This window comes from Pinus tabuliformis, chromosome 1_2, assembly GCF_031772625.1.
Source record: "Pinus tabuliformis cultivar Carrire ecotype Pingquan chromosome 1_2, CPIR1, whole genome shotgun sequence".
NCBI classification, from domain to species: Eukaryota; Viridiplantae; Streptophyta; class Pinopsida; order Pinales; family Pinaceae; genus Pinus; species Pinus tabuliformis.
This window is the reverse complement of record NC_142298.1, coordinates 566,337,371-566,356,605: the sequence shown is the minus strand read 5'-3', so window position 1 is coordinate 566,356,605 and position 19,235 is coordinate 566,337,371. Positions and strand designations below refer to the sequence as shown.

The window sequence follows — 19,235 nt, the reverse complement described above, 5'->3', positions numbered from 1 at the left end:
GCATCTTGTTTTATGTCTTTTCTTACATCTTTTTTTTTTCCTTTTTTGCACCCAAGTTTGCATCCCAAATTTACACCATTATTTTCATCATCATTTGGCATATTAATTTGTAACGTTTTTTGCTTCTTTTTAACGCTCAACTTTGCATCTTATTTTACATCTAGTTGTTGTCTTTTTTTGCATCTAATTTGGTGCCCATTTATGTGTCCTTGTTTTTGCCCAATTTGATATCCTTTTGTATGCCATGTTTTGTTCCCTTCTTTGTGTCAACTATTGCACAATGTTTCACTTCTAATTTAAAACACTTTGTATGTCAATTGTTTGCATTTTGTATTAATTCCTAGTTTAACATCCAATTTTACTTTCAATTTTGCATCCATGGTTACATCCGCATTTGACTTCTTATATAGAGTATATTTTTCTTTACATATATGACCCCCTTTATACATTCATAGTGAAATATATGATAGTTTCTAAATATCATTAAAGCAGATATCACAATTCAAAATCATTTGTAAAGAAATTTAAGAGAAATTGACAACATCCATCCAAAAAAATAACAATGTGTCATTAACAATTTTCAAAACATGTATAAAATAGCAACATAATACTAATAAAATCACTATTATTTTTAATCAAAACAAGTAAAATTCAAATATGATTAACAAATCAAAATATTTCATGAATATCGTTATTCTACGATAAATTAACAACATACATAAATCAAACTCATCGTATGATTACAAAATCAAAATGTCTCATTGATATAGGGTAAATTCACAACACCCATCTAAACATAACAATGTCATTCTACACAATAATTTCTTCATAAAAAACAATGCATGTGCATGCCTAGCTACCACCACCAAGATCATCCTCATGATCATCTTGACCATCCTCATTACTCTGATCCACATCATCACCAACACCGCAACTATCATCATCATCTCCTCCTTCACCACCATCATCCTCATCCTCATCCTCATCATCTCCTGATATATGTTGAACATAATTTGGATCATCGTCTTGGCAATCATTACCTATAGCATTCTGACAAAAAATATCAATATTACATGTTAGTATTAATTACATAACACAACACATGTTTTTGTTATACAATGTTAACCATAAAATGAGGTAAGATATAATATCTAATAGTACTAAAAAATAAAATGAAAATATGGTTTAAAAGTATATTGGAAATCCAACTAAGATTACATACCATAGAGTCCATCCAAACAACAAATTCAACCCATCTCTTTTGCTGCAGCACCTCCTTTTCCAAATGATTTGGAGGTCTTCCATATTTTAGTTCCTATCAATCAGTAAATAGGGAGAAATTAGATAACAATGACTTTCTTCTAGTACAAAATTTATTAAAAAAATATCACATGTTTAATATACTTACAAAGGTTGTTATCAGTGCTTTTAAACCTTTCTGGCCACTACGATGAGTGACTTTTGTCTTGGTTAACCTCGCCTTGGATGCCTTGTCCTTAAACATAAACCAATTCAATTTATTTTCACACAAATACATGTCTAAGATACTTATAAGTATTAATACATTCTAAATAATGTTTAATGAAAAATTCAATACCTGAATTTTTATTTCATATATCTTATTTATAACATTTTAATTATTACAATAATACTCTTGTTACCAGATATTGTCAGAAGAAATCTTACAAGACCGCTACCTAAGAACATTGGACAGTTGAATGCATTAGTTAACATGTTTGAATAATTCTATCTTCAAATCTAGATCCATCTCATGTGATTCCCGTATGTGGTATAAATTGTCTTGAAGGTACCTGCATCATTCGACACAAAGCTATTCAGCACAATCGTTAACAAAAAACATCACAACTGCACAATATGAACGGTGCATCAAAATTGGCATTCACACGTCTAAGGTCTTTTTGGCATATCTGGTGTGGGTATAAAAGGTTTCCATTAAATCTCGTAAGCCTTTTTAACTATTATAAATAAACCACTAAAGTAAAACAAACAAATCAGTTATAAGAACTGAAAAGAAAGCTTGAAAAAAGATTAACATTTTCTAAAAGGCAAACACTAGAACACACTTCAAAATACTTTTCCTAAAATACTTCTTCAACCTGGCATCAAATTTGAAGGGCATGGTCATATTTCAATATGAAGTCATACTATATTTTCAACCCTTCTATGTTGGCAAGTTAAAACTAATGTTCCACCAAGACTCCGGGATAGGGAGATGCATGTCTGGGGTGATGCACAGGGGGGGCGTGTGAGAGTACCCTCAAATTTTAGGTAAAATTAGGGGGTAGGGGGATATGGGGGTATATAATTTTTTTAATATATATATATATATATATATATCAATAATGAAAGCATAAATACATTGATCCGTACATGATTGAATTAAATAATGAAATACACTGATCCATACTCATCATTCATACTAATACATACATCATTCATTCATACACCACGAGATTCAATAATGAACTAGATTGATCCATATTCATCATTCATTATTCAACATTCTAGAATCTAAATTGATTTAAAAATTAAATTCATCATTCATCATTCTAGATTCTAAATTGATTTAAAATTTAAATTCGTGATTCTAGAATCTAATTAGTACTAACCAAAATAGACTATAGTAGATACTTAATCCTGAAGATTGGAATAGTAAATTGATATAACTCAAACTCAAAAAAACTAAAGAGTGAAAGTCAAAGAATCAGTCTAAGGTCATCCATATCTAAAGTCAAGACTCGAAAGTTAAAACTGACGATTAAAAATGGCCAATGAGCATTTTAGGAGTGCCATGGAGGAGGAGGTGCAACAGTTAACTGGTAAGTCAAATAGTGCTGCGCAGCAAGCTGAGTAGACATAAGCTTGGTAACTCGAATGAGTGAGTTAGAGATTGCAAATTAGTTTAGGTTTTGATATTTGTTATGTGTTGTTCTTTTTAATTTTTTTTTTTTTTTTTTTTATGGTTGTTTTATAATTTTTTTTAATTTCTATATTACAACAGTTACTAGAAAAAAAATTAAGCAGAACATGGCCCCCCTCAAAAGGGGTGCTTTTGGGCTTGGTGCTCTTGATTAAATGGTAGTTCCAAACCCTTATATATAATAGAGCCCAATGGAAACATCGCAATTCGCTCATTCCTGAAATCCTAAAAATTGTTATGTCGATGCATTTTGAGTGGAATCTGAAATTTACTTTCTCCGTATGAAATAAAATGAGGTCAGAACCACTCTCAAACATCCTAAGTCAATTAATAGGGCCCTAGGGTTGAATGTTGAGCTTTCCCACTCATAAATTATTGTTTCAAGCAAAATTAAGGGGGAGCACCTAGCCCTTTTTTAGGGGAGCTGCCCAGAAGCACCCCTTTTGGGGAAACACATCCCCACAGTAGGGAAACGTTTCCCCCTGCGTCTCCCTGTGTCTCCCTAAAAGGGGGCATGGGGAAACGTGTCCCTGGGCACCTTCCCATCCTAGGTGTGTGGGAAGCGTGGATACGTGCACCCCACCATAGGGGACACATCCTCATGGAACACTGGCTAAAATAAACTATTGTTTTCTTACAAAAGCAAAAAATGGATCAAAATTTTAACTATTTTGTATTTTATGTTTAGCACAATTGCAAGTCATGTGGTAGTACTAAAATAGGATAGATAAACAGCAGTGTTTTTTATAATCACTACATAGTCGAATTCCTATCAATCTTATGTGGAAATGATGTAGCTTGAAGTATCTAAATGCAATACCAAAGTAGAATTGATACCAATAACCAAACAAGGCAGTGACAACACAAACAAAATTTGTTGTAGCATCAAACTACAGAACTGTATTATCTAAATTTTTTCCTGGTAGCACTCTCATTTCCGTAAAATGTTTTTAATTCCAATGAAAAAAGACTTGCCCGACTCGATAACGAAATTGTGTTCCTTTGACATCAAGGATTTAGAAAAGGATTTAGAAAAGAATTTAAAAAGAACCAATCATAGTAGAAGGATCATTACAGGATCTAAATACTAAAAAATAATCACCATAAAAGAACACTAAACATTAAAAGTTAAAACTAAAGATTGGAGTATCTAAAGAACAGAACCTAATTATTGACAAAAACTAGACATTAAATGAAGGATCGTGGGATCTATGACCCAGTGCCGATAAGAATACAAAATCAACTTCTGCATTCCCCTCATGACCCATCTGGATATGGACTTAAGGAGACCAGAACCAATCTTAATAGATTAATTACAGGATGTAACTGCACAAGCCTAGTACTCCATGAGTCTATCCCCCATCTGCTTATACTAGATATAAACAACACGTTTGTAGAAAGTTAGAAAAATACATTGTACAATCAGGTTGAACTCAATACAGATTCAATTGGACCTACAACACATTCCAGCCACAAAGCTGGAAAGAGCACAATAAAAATAAAAGCAAACATTGAACTTATCACTGTTGTGGATTTTGTCCTTAGAATGACATGAGACATTCCAAATATGATGCCCAATCTGATATGTTGGCTCTTCTAGCATGGATGCAAAGAGAAAGCAATTACAGTACTTGATGTGTTTTTTATAATATAAGACTATATTTTGCTAAGAAAACAAAGGTATACAAAAAAGCCCACATGCATTACATATCAAATATCATTCCTTCGGGAAAGCCCTAAAAGCCAAGTGTATGTGGAGACTAATATCAAAAGAGGACCTCTGGAATCAGATTCACATTCAGAGATATATTGAGCCCAATTCAGCAGAAGACTGGATTGGAAACCCAAACAAGTCAATCAACAATGCATCCATATTATTGAAAGTACTGACTATAACATTCCCTTTAATAGGAAGATTGCTGGCATGGAAGGTTTGCAATGAGGCTAAGGCGAAGACCAGTATAGACCCATGGATAAGAAGTGGAGCTGAGTACAAGCTGCCAGAAGCAGTGATAAACTCTCTTCAATCTAGACCAGGCAGCTGGACCAGGAAACTCCTCCATTTGCCAGCAGGATTGGAATAGCGCTGAACAGAGAGACAACTCAAAGGTCAAGAAAATATTCAGTCAAAAGGATTTATAAACAAATCAAAAGTGTGTCATGCCTATATAAAAGACTCTGATGATGAACATGTCTGGTCTAAAATCCAGCCTTGGGGATTTACACTCCAAAGTTAGGATAAGAATCGTGTACCCTGGACAGACCAGAATGCACACTCTCATGGTGGAAGCGCATCTGGATAAGAACCTTTCAAAAGTTCATTATTTACATGCAGTTGGCAATCTTAAATAGAGCACCCACATAGGAAGTTCTTAAGAGAAGAAATGGATCAAGTCCAATCAAATGTATCATGTGTAAAAGAGTTGAAAAGAACATAGACCACTTACTGATATTCTGTCCTTAATAAAGGAAATCTGGATGGTTTGACAAGGATAAAGGACTGTGGACAAGGAGGTTATGCTGAAGAGTGCTCTAAAAAGTGGTAGCAAAACTCAGTCCTCAAAGGCCTTCCTCTAATAGTATCATGGGGAATCTAGAAAGATAGAAATGTTGAAATCTTTGAAGACAGGTATATAACTCTTTCAATGTGCCTTCCAAGGTCAGTAAATCTTCTCAAACTTCAAAGCTTTTTCATCAACCCCAACACAGAAAAAGTTGATTCATGCTCCTATGGACAAATCTGGAACATGGGGATTACTTTGATGGAGCTAGTCAAGGTACCCCCCAAAAAAGGGAAGCCATACGTGTTCTCTATCTCAATAACTCTCACTGTATCAGATTTAAAACAGATTTAGGTGAGGATCAAATAACTACACCGAGCTTATTTCCCTAATAATACTCTAAATTGTTTCCATACCCTTTCCCGCCAACAGTTGTGTTACCATCAACATTAGCATGGCAATGTTCTACTTTAGCCGATCTAACCTATCCCTAGGACTTTCTTCTTCAACTTCTTCATGAGGACCCCTATCATTGTCAGTGCTCTGCTTCTCCATAGCCCTAGCAACAATTCCTGTCCACTTCTTCTATAGTCATTGCAGGTGCTTCCCTACAGGTCCAACCAAGTATATTCGAACTTGGGCTCTGATACCATAAATGACAGGCTTATAGTCTATCCATTTCACCGACACGAGTTTCCAAAAAATTTACAATCTACCACAATCCCTTTAAGTAATTGCAAGACTAATATAAGGATACAGTAATAAACTACCTCTAGTTTCCTGTTGTTGGATAGATCTATAATGGAAGGCTAGAATGCAAGATAGAATGCAAGAGTAGATCAGCTCAATGACCACTTATTGGCTTGAAGATAATTACAATCCCAAGTTCTCTCTGTTCATAACCGAATTCTAGTCCATTCCAATGCCACTCATTAGCATACAATAGATGGACAAAGGTTCACACATACAAGGGTCAGTTTCATCCGGTGGCAAGAATACAAAGAACTACACAATGCCACACGCACTGGTTCAAACACCATTCACCAAGAATACTTGAGATGAAGCCGAAATCTTAAAAGGACACCAAAATCAATGAGAGGAAAGAAAAATAAACCAATGATTTAAAGAAATGCCGAGCAAGAATGATTAATTCATTTAACCATCCAGTGACCACACTCCCAAGCGAGAGATACCCCCACATTGGAGCGTACAACCCTGTACAGGGCCTCTCGATAATTAAGAAAATCTTTGTACTAAGCAATGGGTTTAAAGAGCTATTGGGTAGCTTCCTTGGATTTGTTGGGCTGTATATTGGCCCTCAGTAAGCTACAGGAAGTCAAATAAAACTCTAAAATTTGACAGGTAGCTCATGGTCAAACAGTGAAATCAAGGATTCATTATCATCTTTATGTAAACCACAAAGCAGGATCAAATCCAGAGGGGGGCAGAGTATGCACACCTCTGTAGATTTTAGCAGTCAAATTGCTGCGCAGAGGCAGGTCACTTGTAACACAAACAAGGGGGTCTCATACACAATTTCATGTATGTCTTGGCTGTAACCCTAAAATAAGATCTAAAATAAGATTATTATTATTAGTATAGAGTTGTTCTTCTAAATAGGAGATCTCTTGTATACTAGATTGAAAGTCTTCCAACAGATGTCTTTTTCTTCTTTTTCTTTTTTCCAAGTTTATAGTTATTCTATTGGGTATATTCGATATCATATGCGGTAAACCAAGCAGAATGCACAGACTTGGAGAAATCAGCATCTGTCCTGGTTTCAACTGAGACCTGCAGCAGCCTACTTGGACAATTTGCCATTTCACTAGCATTTCCAGATTTTTCCAAGTCCAATTGGACTGCTGAGTTTGACTCTTCTCTTTGAGGAAACCAAGCCAAATTCAATTTCTCCAAGTCTATCTTGTGGCCCAATGTCATATTTGTGCATTGACTTACAAGTATGACTCATACTTGCAGGTCAAATGTGAGTCAGAATCTCACTTCTCGCAATTCAAACTCAGCCATCTGCCTATAAAAGACACATAAAAAAAACAAAATAAAGCACTCATTTTGCTTGTTTATTTGCCCCAATTTCACAGCAGACAACCTCCAGATCGTTAATTGTCTAGGATCCATGCCATTTTACAGTATGAAGTATCTTCTAGATTCTGTAATACCCTGTTTCCCCCCAGTTTGTAAATATGTCTCAATCTCACCGTGAATCACAGCATGGATGTTCCTCAACTTTTTTAAAACTAGAACAGACAACTTATAAATGATGTACGTATGTTTTGTTAGTTAATGAATATTCACCAAACCACTGATTAAAGAATGAAGCACTAGTACTAGCCATGATACTACGAGTGGAATCTGGTGAGGGGACTAGGAGGTTACCTTTCCTGCCAAGTAATTGACCTTTGCCAAAAGTCCCATACTGCCAAATTGCCAGAAATTTAAATTTGAAATTACTTCCCAGAAATCAGTTATTGAGGGAGAGCTGGGTAGTGGGGCAGCCAACCACTGATAGTTATGAAGGGATGAGAAGTAGCTGGATAGAAGGAACTGTCAACAAAAGGTATGGCAAGTACCCACCTCGATTTCCCAAGTTGATCCATGAATCCATCTGCCACAAGCAAGAAAAATTGTGAGTCTTCTTGGGCCAAGGAAGGGGGATGCACGTGGGGGGTTGAGGAAATGATTATTCCATGTGTGGGTAGTGTGCAGAGGAGATAGGAGGTACTGAAAGAAAGTTTACAAGGTTCTGGGAGCGCCCACGAGCGGAGTGAGTGAAAATCGCAAGTGGGCTCACAGCTGGAAGTTCACAGGCATCAAAAAATGAAACTCATTTGGACTGCTAAAAATCATGCCCAAGGGTATCAAATTGGAGATGGGTCCATTACTAGATTTTTGGGCCTGCTAAGATACAAATTTGAGTGCTGAAATGGGGCAGGAAAGCATGAACCTGACCTGGGCAAAAAGGCTTGTGAATCTGATGCTAGCTCGGAGAGTTAGCAAGCAGTGAGGGGAGGGCGCTGAGGAACTACACTGGCAGTGAAAGGACTCCCCTGTGCTGATAAAATCCAGCTGAGAAGGCATCTGTGGAATTCGTGTAAGTCCCAGGCCCAGTGGGTAGAGGGGTTTCTACCATCTGACTGTATGTGAAGGAGAGTAGCCTTCACACCCAACAATTTCCTCGAGAAAACCAAGTTTCCCCAGTGGTATCATGGCCTGGCTAGGGGGTGGCCAGCCGTGGACATGGATGGATGTAGCTAAGCCTATGGTTGGTGGAAAAAAGGTTCACCATTCTTCAGTTGCAGGCAATTAATATTTAGTTAAGTATTTTTATCTGTTTTCATAATATTTATAAGTGATAATTTATTTGTTTTATGTTGGCTGAATGGATGCAACCTGCTGGGAATGTTTATGTAATAATGATTTCAGTGCATGTACTTTGGGTATAGACTAACTTAGTACATGCACTTGTTCAAAGAAAGCCCTATCAGCACATGAGATTAAAAGTGAAAAATTAGATTACTAATAAGAAATCTACAGGGGTGAAGATTAAGATTGCTAAATCTAATGGAAACCAAATCATACTTTTGTTTAACGCAAAAGGATATGAGAGGAAACCTGATTCAAGCTTAAAGGTTTGCAAAAAAAATTGAGACCCCGTCCCTCAAAGGACATCTAGGGGCTGGGTTTGTTATAGATTCCATGTCCCTCAAAGTGTCAAATGTTTGGGCACTTCGCTTCCAATGTCATCAAAAGAAGGGGAAGGGAAAGCAACTTGTAAAGAGTACAAAAGCATCAACTCAAGTGGATGAGCTTTCATCCAATCTCGAGATACACTTCTCAATGGTCTCATGCCTGTCATCTGACATCATGTCTGATGTGGACTGGTATGTGGACAGTGGAGCCTGCAAACATACAACCTCTAACAAGAGTACCTTTAGTAGAACTTGGTGATGATGCCACATATCCAGTTGCAAGAGTGGGATCCATCAAGTGATATCCTTAAGCTTACTAAGTTAATGATGTTTTGTATGTACCTAGCTTAACTAAAAATCTCTTTCCAATTTCAGTGATGATAGATCCTACATATAGGGCTAACTTTGAATATCAACAAGTCCTCATCCTAAATTGCAAGGGAATCCTATAAGAACTTTAGGGTATGATAGTGACAACATGTGTGAGCTTTGACAAAAGAGACTAGGTCACTTGCACTAGTGAATGTTGCCAATCTTGAAAAGCATGGTGTGGGCATTGCCAATCTTCAAGGCTGAGAAGAAAGGAGTGTGCAAAGGTTGTGCACTTGGCCAGCATGTAAAGGATGTTTTCCTGGCAGTAAACATAGGTCAAGAGGGGTTTCTGACCTAATCAACTCAAATGTATGTGGGCCCATCTCTTCAACTTCCTTATCAAGTAACATTTACTATGAATATTTTATTGATGATTCTTCTAGGAAGTCCTAGACTTAATTCACAAAAACCAAAGGAGTTTGATACCTTTTGCATGAAATCAAGAATCAAGAAAATGTTGATAGTTCCCTACAACCCTCAGTAGTTTGGGGCCTTGATTCATGATCTAGTTCTGCTCATGTGTCTCTGTGTATAAACATGTCTCATCATTGTCTATATTTTGAATAGGTATCCTCACAGAATTTTGAAGGATAAGACTGGAGGAATTCAGAAGCCTCAAGTAACACATCTTTGAGTTTTTCAGTTGTCCTATCTACATTCATATTCCAGATGGGAAAAGGACCAAGTTGGAACCTTCTAGTTTGAAGGGCATTTTTGTAGGTTAGAGTGAAACCTCAAAAGCTTATAGAATATACATTCCATCTCAACATAAAGTAGTTGTGAGCAGAGATACCAAGTTTGAAGAAAATGCATGGTCCTCTAAGTCTCAAGAACCTCCAATAGTGACCATGGAGGCAGAAGAGCTTGGTATCCCAAAAACAGATCTGCAGAAATCAAAAAGATCATGAAACACATACTTAGATCAGCAAGCTTTTGGAAGTGCAAGGGGTGCCTCTTTACCTTCAAGTTCAGCTAGAAAGCCTAGATGGCTAATCTAGACATTAAAAGAGGCAACAGAGTAAGTTGGTGCTCCAACTACTTCCCTTCAAATAAGCCACCCTCCTAAAAAGTTCCCTAGTTATGTTGCACTGATATCTTTCATTATTGAAACAAAACCTTCTAGTAACGGCAGTAAGGAAGCAAGTACTGCAAAATGCCATGATGGAGGAATACATCTCCTCCTAAAGAATGATGGGTAGGAGATAGTGCCTAGACTAGTGGAGAAGTCAGTATTTGACTCTAGTTTTTCTTACAACAATCATGCATGGTTAAGCATGCACCAGATAGCAGCATATAAAACTGCAAAGCTCGGTTTGTGGCTAGAGACAAATTACTGACAGTGACAAATGCTTTACTGGTTTAGAGAGTCTGAAAAGACAGCAGAAAAGTGAACTCCAAGGGGGTCCTTTTTCGTAAAGTTGTGTCTCTTGAGCCCGAAAAAGTATAAAACAATGCCCGAAAGAATCGCTCGACCAGTATAATCGAGGAGTACTTTTCGTAAGTAGTGACTTCGACCTGAAAAAGTAGAAAAGCGGTCAGAAGCACGTCGTTTTATAGCCAATAATGAGTTCGAAATGACAAAAACCCGGCGATATTTTTAAGTTTAAACGGTCGAAAAAAGAGCTCAAAGGCGACCACCTCTCGCTTCTTTTAACGAGTTGAGAGGGAGACTCGGCTATCTTTTCTTGTTTTACGTCGAAAAAGAGCTTAAAGATGACGTTTCGGGACCAAGTGCGCATAGAACTGCCGTAATTCCACCAGTTGAGATCCTGCACAAGGAGCACCGCACTCGTAAACCCGTTCGAGATAATGTAGACAATGTGCATAAAAACATAGTAAAACTATATTGGAACCAAGCATATGGTAAAAACCATCATAGAAAACCCATATTTATGAAAAATAATATTTAATTTTTCAAAATTTACCATAAATAGGGGGGTAAACAAATTTTTACCATTGTTACCATTTGGAGCTTTGTGGAGCGACTGGAAGCTTTGAGGTTGATGGGCAAAATTCCACCTTGTACGTGCATCATCCATCCTGAAGTCAGTTCCAGGTAGATACATCTCGCCTTACGCTCCATTTTGAAGTCTTTTTCCTACATTTTAACGGTGGGAAGTGGTTGTTTGAGCGGATTTTTTGAAACGCATTCCGCTCTCGGTCAGCGCAGATTTCCCTATCGGGTCCGCGCTGACCGAAAAAAAACTTCCACAAGCCACTCCCAGATCAGCGTGAAAGAGTGATGTACTTCCGCGCTGACCCGGAAAAAATATCAAAGGCACCCATTATCAGCGCGACTGTTTTAAAAACAGTTGCGCTGACGCCGTGCAACAAGTTTTTTTATAAAATTAACGTGTGAAACTTTGTAAACAGGGCTCTAATGAAATTTTTTTATTATGCAGGGTATAATGGCATTTGTTTGGCAGGAACGCGCTCACGATAACGAGGACATAGTGGCTTTTGCTGATGTCGGGTGCCGAAATGCATTGCGGGGGTGCGGGTTGCTTAAATTTTTCTTAACTCCACGCCTGCGAGCACAGCCTGACCTTCTCGAACTCTTGATCAGGGCCTGGAATCCCACTGATGGGAAGTTCGTTATCCGAGGCTGAGACATTGAGTTTGACTACACAGACATCTATTTTTTGACCAGGTTGTCACGTCGAGGTGAGATGCCTATTCTGGAGGGGCAACGACCCAATGGTGATACCTTGGATATGCTGATGGCTCAGGTGTGCCCACGGGCATGCAAGTCGCGGAGCGAAAAGATAGCAATTCCTACGGTGGAGGATATCATCCTTCGAACTATGCTCTTCATGGTGACATGGGCAGCGGGCTCCCAGGCCCAACACGAGGCCTCGAAGACCCATCTCCGACTGGCTCTCGAATGCTTGAATCCTACCATATTTAACTAGGCAGCGGCAGTAGCGGCAAACATGAAGAGACAACTGACTAACTGTCGTCGTGGTGAGTCGAAGCAGCTTGGCTACGGATCGATCTTACTCCCGCTCATGCTGGAGTAGGTGCCGGAATTGCAACTACAGGATATGGTCTTGGACCCACCTAGGCCTCGCGAGACGAGGGCCACTCGATGGGGCCATGTCATGCCACGAGGAGGTGGCGGTCGACCAGTGGCATGGGGGGTATACTTCCGAGAGTGGTTGGAGCGGCAGACTATCTTTGTGGAGGACTGGCCGTATGCCGGCCTAGACTTCCGTGGAGACCCAGACATGCCACTGCCTGCTGGAGAGCAATGGGATGACGGTGGTAAGACACTTGATCTCATTTTTGATTTTTTATTTTTGTGATGTTTTTGATTTTTTCATGTACATGTCCTAATGACGAATGCTATGGTATGCAGATGTAGGACCGAAAAGACCCCTCGGCCTGGCCCCAGAGGCGCGGAGGGACGCGCAGGGCATTGGAGCTCTAGCCTTGGCTCCTCCGGAAGATGACGCGATGGAGACCGTGATACGGAACCTCGAGGGCTTGCTGACAGGGATTCCAGATTACCAGGGGATAGAGGAGGTCCCCATAGCATCTCAAATCCATACAGTGGGAGTAGAGCCTAGGATGCTCCGCCTTTTGAGGTGGGTGGCTCGAGCGGCTGTGCAGTATAGGGAGCACAACCCGCCACAGTAGATATCTAGGTCTTTATTTCGTACTGGTGATTTTTGAGAGACATGTGTCTCAGATGTACAGAGAACACAGGCCCTATCTAGACATGTACACTTATTTTTTAGCGCCTTGGTGTGCCACATGATATATATATATATATATATATTCCTATGGTCTATTATTGTGCTTTTATGTGCTTGCTTGTATGATGTTTTGATTATATGTTACGCAAATGTCTATCTAATACATGATTAGCCAATGCATCAGATAATGTGTTTAATCGTCATGGAATATGCTGATATGTAATGAAATCAAAATTCCTCTCTAACAATTTAACACGTAGATACAACCTTAAGATGTGACGATCTCTGAAGGAATATCGCCCATTGAGCTGATGGACGACAAGTTGAGAGTCCAGATTAACAACCAATGTACGAATATTGAGATTAATTGCCTCGGCCAATAATTCAATCACAGCACTATATTCAGTGACATTGTTTGTGGTACAGCCTAAACACACACCTTGAAGATCTATCAACTCACCGTGAGGATCGTAGATCACCCACGCCGCAGAAGACAAATTGCGAGTGCTGCGGTAGGCACCGTCAGCGAAACGAAGGTAAGGTGCACCAAACATCTGCACAAGAAGCAAAAGACACAATAAGCGGAAATCACGCCTTCACACCAAGCCAAAAACATGAAAACACACACACACAACACACTTGCTAAAACACACGCATGTACAAACCGAAGTGCATGGAATCATGCATAGTACTTTTTCAAGTACAGCCCGTTACGGGGCTTATCGAGAGGATTACCTTCATAGTCAACTAGCTCATATGCGCCTTTCTGCAAAACTCTTTTTACAATATAGGGGCCCAGCTACATGGGCTCGAGTTTTCCTGCCCCCAGCTTATCATTTGCTTGATCATATAGCAGGACTAAATCTCCCTCAACAAAGGAACGAGGATGGATGGTATGGTCGAATTGAGTTTTAACTCTCTTCTTCTGTGCTTTGATAGCTAGAGAGGCTAGCCGATGGGTCTCGTCCAACCGTTCTAGGTAAAGAAGACGTTCCTCTACCGGAGTAGTGTTGGGAAGCAACTCGATGGCCAATTTTAACGAAGGGATTTCGCATTCGATAGGAAGGGTAGCCTCAAGTCCGTAAACTAATTGAAATGGAGTGAAACCGGTGGCATCCTTCACAGAGGTTTGGTAGGCCCACAAGGCGGGAAACAACATCAAATTCCAATTAGACTTATGCATGCCAACGGTACGTTGAAGCATCATAACCAAAATCTTGTTAACGGCTTCAACCTGGCCATTGGATTGAGGATAGTATGGGGTCGAACTATCATGTCGTAAGCCTAGTTGGGTTGTTAGTTCGGTCATCATGTGATTACGGAAATGCTTCCCGTGATCCGTGACGATGGCCTGAGGAACTCCGAACCGTGAAATAACATGGTTGAACAAAAACTACGCCGCTGTGTGACCGTCTTCAGTTAATGTGGGCATCTCCTCGGCCCATTTTGTAAAGTAATCGACGACAACGATAATAAACCCATGCCCCCCGGCCGAGCGAGGGTTACAGGTCGTATAATCAATGCCCCATTTTGCAAAAGGGCCAACGGTGAAAACAGGGTGCAGCGGAGCTGGTGGTGCCCGCATCTTTCGTTGGTATATCTAGCACGCGTGGCACGAACGGATGACAAGAATGCAATCCTTAAAAATGGAGGGCTAGAAATAACTGGCGTGGAGGATTTTTTGAGCTGTGGCATATCCAGACATGTGACCACCACGGGCGCCAGAGTGGTAGTCATTCAGGACTCACTCAGCTTTCTCGAGAGTTAGACATCGGCGGAGGACGGAGTCAACGCCGAGACGGTACAGGGTGTCCCCGATAATATGGTAGGGTTGAGACTGATGACGGATCCATCGCCGAGCATCCTTGGACACAGCGGGACGGAAAGAGGACGTCTGCAGATATACAATGATATCCCCGTACCAGGGATCGAGGGTGCAGATTAGGAATAGAGTTTCGTCCAGGATATGGTCCTCTGCGTGAGAGGGTGCAGAAGGAGATGGAAAAGAGCAAAGTAACTCAGCAAAGACCAGGGACTTCTTAGGCTTGGCAGCAGTAAATTCCAAGTCGAACTCTTGGAGGATGACGATCCACTTTGAGTATTTGCCCCCCAACAACTGACGTGACAAAATGTACGTCATCGGGTTGCAATCAGAAATCACGGTCGTGGTACGCAACAAGATATAATGCCGGAAACATTGGATGGCACAAACAGCGGCCAATGCCAACTTATCGACGTAAGCGTATCGATTTTCCGTGTCTAAAAGGTTGTGGCTGAGGTAATATATGACATGCTCAGTGTCATCATCGTCGTCTTGCACGAGAACCATGCCGATAGTGGTATCGGCGGCGGCCAAATACAGAGTATAATCACGATGGTAGTTCGGAGGTCGCAATAATGGAGCAGAAACAAGGAGACCCTTGAGACACTCGAAAGACTCTTGAGCGATAGCATCCCAATGAAAAGGGGTATCTCGCTTCAATAACTGTGTAAAGCCTTTAGCCACTTCGGCATAGTTCGGAACGAATCGTCTTAAGAAATTTGCTTTGCCCTGCAAGCTCTACAACTGCTGCAAAGAAGTAGGGGGAGGAAGATTCAGAATAGCTTCGACTTTGAGGGGATCCAGACGGATGCCCTCTCGGGAGACGATAAACCCAAGCAGTCTGCCTGATTCAACGCAGAAGACACATTTATGAGGATTAAGCCTGATGCGGTAGTGTCGACAGCGGAGAAAGATTTCACGAAGATGGGAAGGGTGGTCCTGGTGTTTGACTGAATGAGTTGGCAGATCATCTAGGTATGGTTATACAATGTGACGGATGTCATGAAAAGAATAGGACATTGCACGTTGGAAGGTAGCATCGGCGTTCTTCAAACCGAAAGGGAGCTTTTTGTAAGCAAAAGTGCCCCAAGGACAGATAAAGGCGGTCTTATGCTGATCAGCGGGCACAATATTGATCTGGTTATACCCAGAAAAACCGTCCATAAATGAATAGATTTTGCTCCCCGCACACTCATCAATGAGCTGTTCGATGAAGGGTGTGGGGAAGTTATCCTTAGGACAGGCCCGATTGATGTCACGGTAATCAACATAGACTCAAATGGTACCCTGTTTTTTGTTCACAGGGACGATGTTGGAAACCCAATCCGTAAGTGGAATGGGATAAATAAAACCAGCCTTGAGAAGCTTTTCAACTTTTGCTTTAATGGCTGCAGCCTTTCGGGGGTGCACGGGACGTAGACGTTGGCGAACAGGCTTAGCACCTGAATACGTAGGTATCTCATGTACCACTATGTTAGGGTCAATTCCGGGCATCTCTTCGTAGGACGAAGTGAAGACATCACGAAATTCCCGAAAAAGATCGGTGTAGAGCTGAATTTTCTCCGGAGTACAGGTGACTCCAATATGAATGTGCTCGACAATCCCTGGTTTCGCAGAGATGTCGATGGGTTGGGTCTGTGTGATGTTTCCCATATTTCCTTCATAGGACACTTGATAAACTTGGATAGGTGTTTGAAGGGGCTGAGATGGGAGACAAGGAGCAAACCGCTCGAGACAGGTGATCATTTCCTGATGGGCAAGGAGAAACGAGGAACAGTGGTGATGATCAGACCAAGGAGGTTCCTCGAGAGATATGGTCTTGATAATGGCTTCATTGGAAGGAAATATTTCCTTTAATGGATCCGAAGTAGCGTCATCTCCAAGCCAAGGGGAGTCGATGCAGCAACGATTTCAACGTAGTTGAGCTCGGCAGGACTCAATGGCATCATATCGCCCCAAGATTCTATCTGATTAGCGGGAGGAAGGACCCACGGATCAGAGCGCACGGAAATCATATTAATAGGAGCGAGATTAGGAAGTGGGAGGTAAAAGACACCCATCAGGGCATGATCTTTAAAGAGTTTGGCTCCCACACTCTCACATGATTTGGAGGTATGCTCCATGAAAGGCACATTGCCTTCGGAAGAGGAGGCGAAGAAGGAGAGCTGGTCCACGGTGACAATCTTCCCCTGATGAGGGAAACGAATGGCGTGGAAAAGAGATGAAGCCACGGCTTGCATGGCGTATGTCCAGCTATGTCCGAGGAGGAGGTTGTAAGTAAGATTAGCATCGACAACTTCAACCTCTACTTCGACCGTCTTCCCTTCCAAAGAGATGGGCAACCGTTGGAGGATACGATAAGGACGAGACTCTCTTCCGTCAAAGGCTTCCAATGCTGTAGGAGACTAACTCAGCATCGGAGACCCAATAGCTTTCCAACAGGAAACAGACATGATGCAAGTCAAAGCACCTTCATCAATGACTTTACGATGAATCATTTTAGTGTTGATAATGACCTGTATGAGGAAAGCGATTTGGTGAGGCAGTCTCGGCGTATGGCCTTCGAGGTCAAAAGAAATCAGATCCGAGTCAGCCGGGTCTATGCCACCGATGGCCGATAGCAAGGACTTCCTTTGGGAGGGGCAGCTCTGGAGTACTTCTAAGGTGGACATAGCAGAGGGAGCCTGAGCTAAGTCCTCAACGATGCTGTAGTGCTAGGCAGCACGAGCATTAGGGTTGTAAGAAGACTTCCTGAGTACACCTTTTGGAGGGGATCGGATGGGCGTCTCAGTGCTAGGTCTCTCGATATGGAGTGGACCAGAACTGGACAGAGGAGCGCTAGAGGGGACCTCAGGCTCTTTCCCGGCATGCGACGGATATTCTTTTGCTCGAGTACTGATGTGGACGGGAATCGTCCCAGCCATAAATACTTGAGAGCCAAATGAAGAAGAGGGTTATGATGGATCTACCACCATTTGAGTTTGTTGTGAGGGGAAAGGTTCTTTGAGCACAGCAGGAGTCCCGGGAGCACCTTTCAACAATCGACTAACTTCGGACCGCCTGGGGCAGTCTTTAGTATAGTGATCCTCGTCACAGATAAGACAAGGATACTTGGGTTTACATTTGGCTCCTTCCTCGGGTGGAGGTTTAGGGAGTCATGTCTGGGCTACTCAGATTTATTCTTAGCTTTCCCCTTCTTCTTTCCTTTCGAGGATTTATATGCCATGGTGGACTGGACGACGTTAACCTCGGAAGTGTTTCCAGAATTAGATTGACCCCGAGAAGTGTTTTCGTTTGAAGCATTCGATTTTTTCTTCCCAGGGTTCGCGGATTATTTCTTTGAAGATGTATTTACAGAGCCAATAACATCGTCAACAAATGGCTTTGGCGGAGCTTTGGATGTTCCGGGTCTCGGGGCATCTGGCAAATAATCATATAAGGTACCTGACTGAGAATAAACTAAGTCGAGGTACTGAGCACGCGCGATAGCTTGCTCTTTAGTCACACAAGCTCCCATAGCAATGTCTCGCGCGATTGCAAGGACAAAGGAGGTTGTAAACCAATTGGTCAGGAGCTGATCAGGAATCCGGAACTTGATCAAATGACGACGTCGTCTCCATTCATGTATATGATCGGATATATGTGTGGCCGTGTCCTGTTTAAGAGACGTGAGGAGATGTGTTCCTGTCTCATACCGAATGGGCAACTGAAAGTGAGTTAGAAAAGCCATTGCCAACGAGTTGAAATCTTGAAAGGATCCGCGATTCAACTCAATGTACCACTTAGCAGCCGAGCCTGTGAGAGTCCTTTGGAAAAGGCGGAGCCGAATGGAATCATCAAGCCACGAGTTTGACGAGCACCAAAGGTGATAGGTCATGACGTGGGCTTGAGGATCCTCTCCAGCTTTGCCATCAAATTTGGGACAATCACCGGGTATCTTGGTTGGAACTAGTGGCCAATATGGATTATGAAGAATGGGATCATTAGTCAATTTGGACACATCTGGCAGTTCCAATGTTGCTAAGAAAGGTAACTGAGGATTGAAGGACATTTGTGGCCGTGGATAAGAGGTAATACCAGAGTTCCAACCAGGTGGCGGTTGCCCCCATGGACTTTGTCTGGACGAGCCTGACCCATAAGGGTTCTGCCCATAGGGATTCTTTCCATAGGGGTTCTGTCCATACCCAGACGGTT

General features: G+C 41.3%; 1 protein-coding gene across 1 annotated transcript; it reads right to left on the bottom strand.

Annotated features, from left to right (window-relative positions):
- Positions 1-608: 608 nt before the first annotated feature.
- Positions 609-2,294, bottom strand: LOC149206868 (uncharacterized). The gene is made up of 4 exons (XM_089393813.1): positions 1,687-2,294; positions 1,409-1,495; positions 1,223-1,315; positions 609-1,050 (listed from the first exon to the last, which is right to left on the bottom strand). Exons 1-4 carry the CDS (start codon positions 1,732-1,734, stop codon positions 853-855), a joined length of 426 nt encoding a protein of 141 aa, XP_089249939.1. The 5' UTR covers positions 1,735-2,294; the 3' UTR covers positions 609-852.
- Between the last annotated feature and the right edge of the window lie 16,941 nt (positions 2,295-19,235).

Bases quoted from the DNA above. Each gene is read 5' to 3' on its own strand.
- LOC149206868 (XM_089393813.1), bottom strand. From the start codon at position 1,734: ATGTTAACTAATGCATTCAACTGTCCAATGTTCTTAGGTAGCGGTCTT. The intron at 1,496-1,686 runs GTAAGATTTCTT...TTTATGTTTAAG, and splicing joins TGTTCTTAGGTAGCGGTCTT to GACAAGGCATCCAAGGCGAG. The intron at 1,316-1,408 runs GTAAGTATATTA...ACTGATTGATAG, and splicing joins AAGCACTGATAACAACCTTT to GAACTAAAATATGGAAGACC.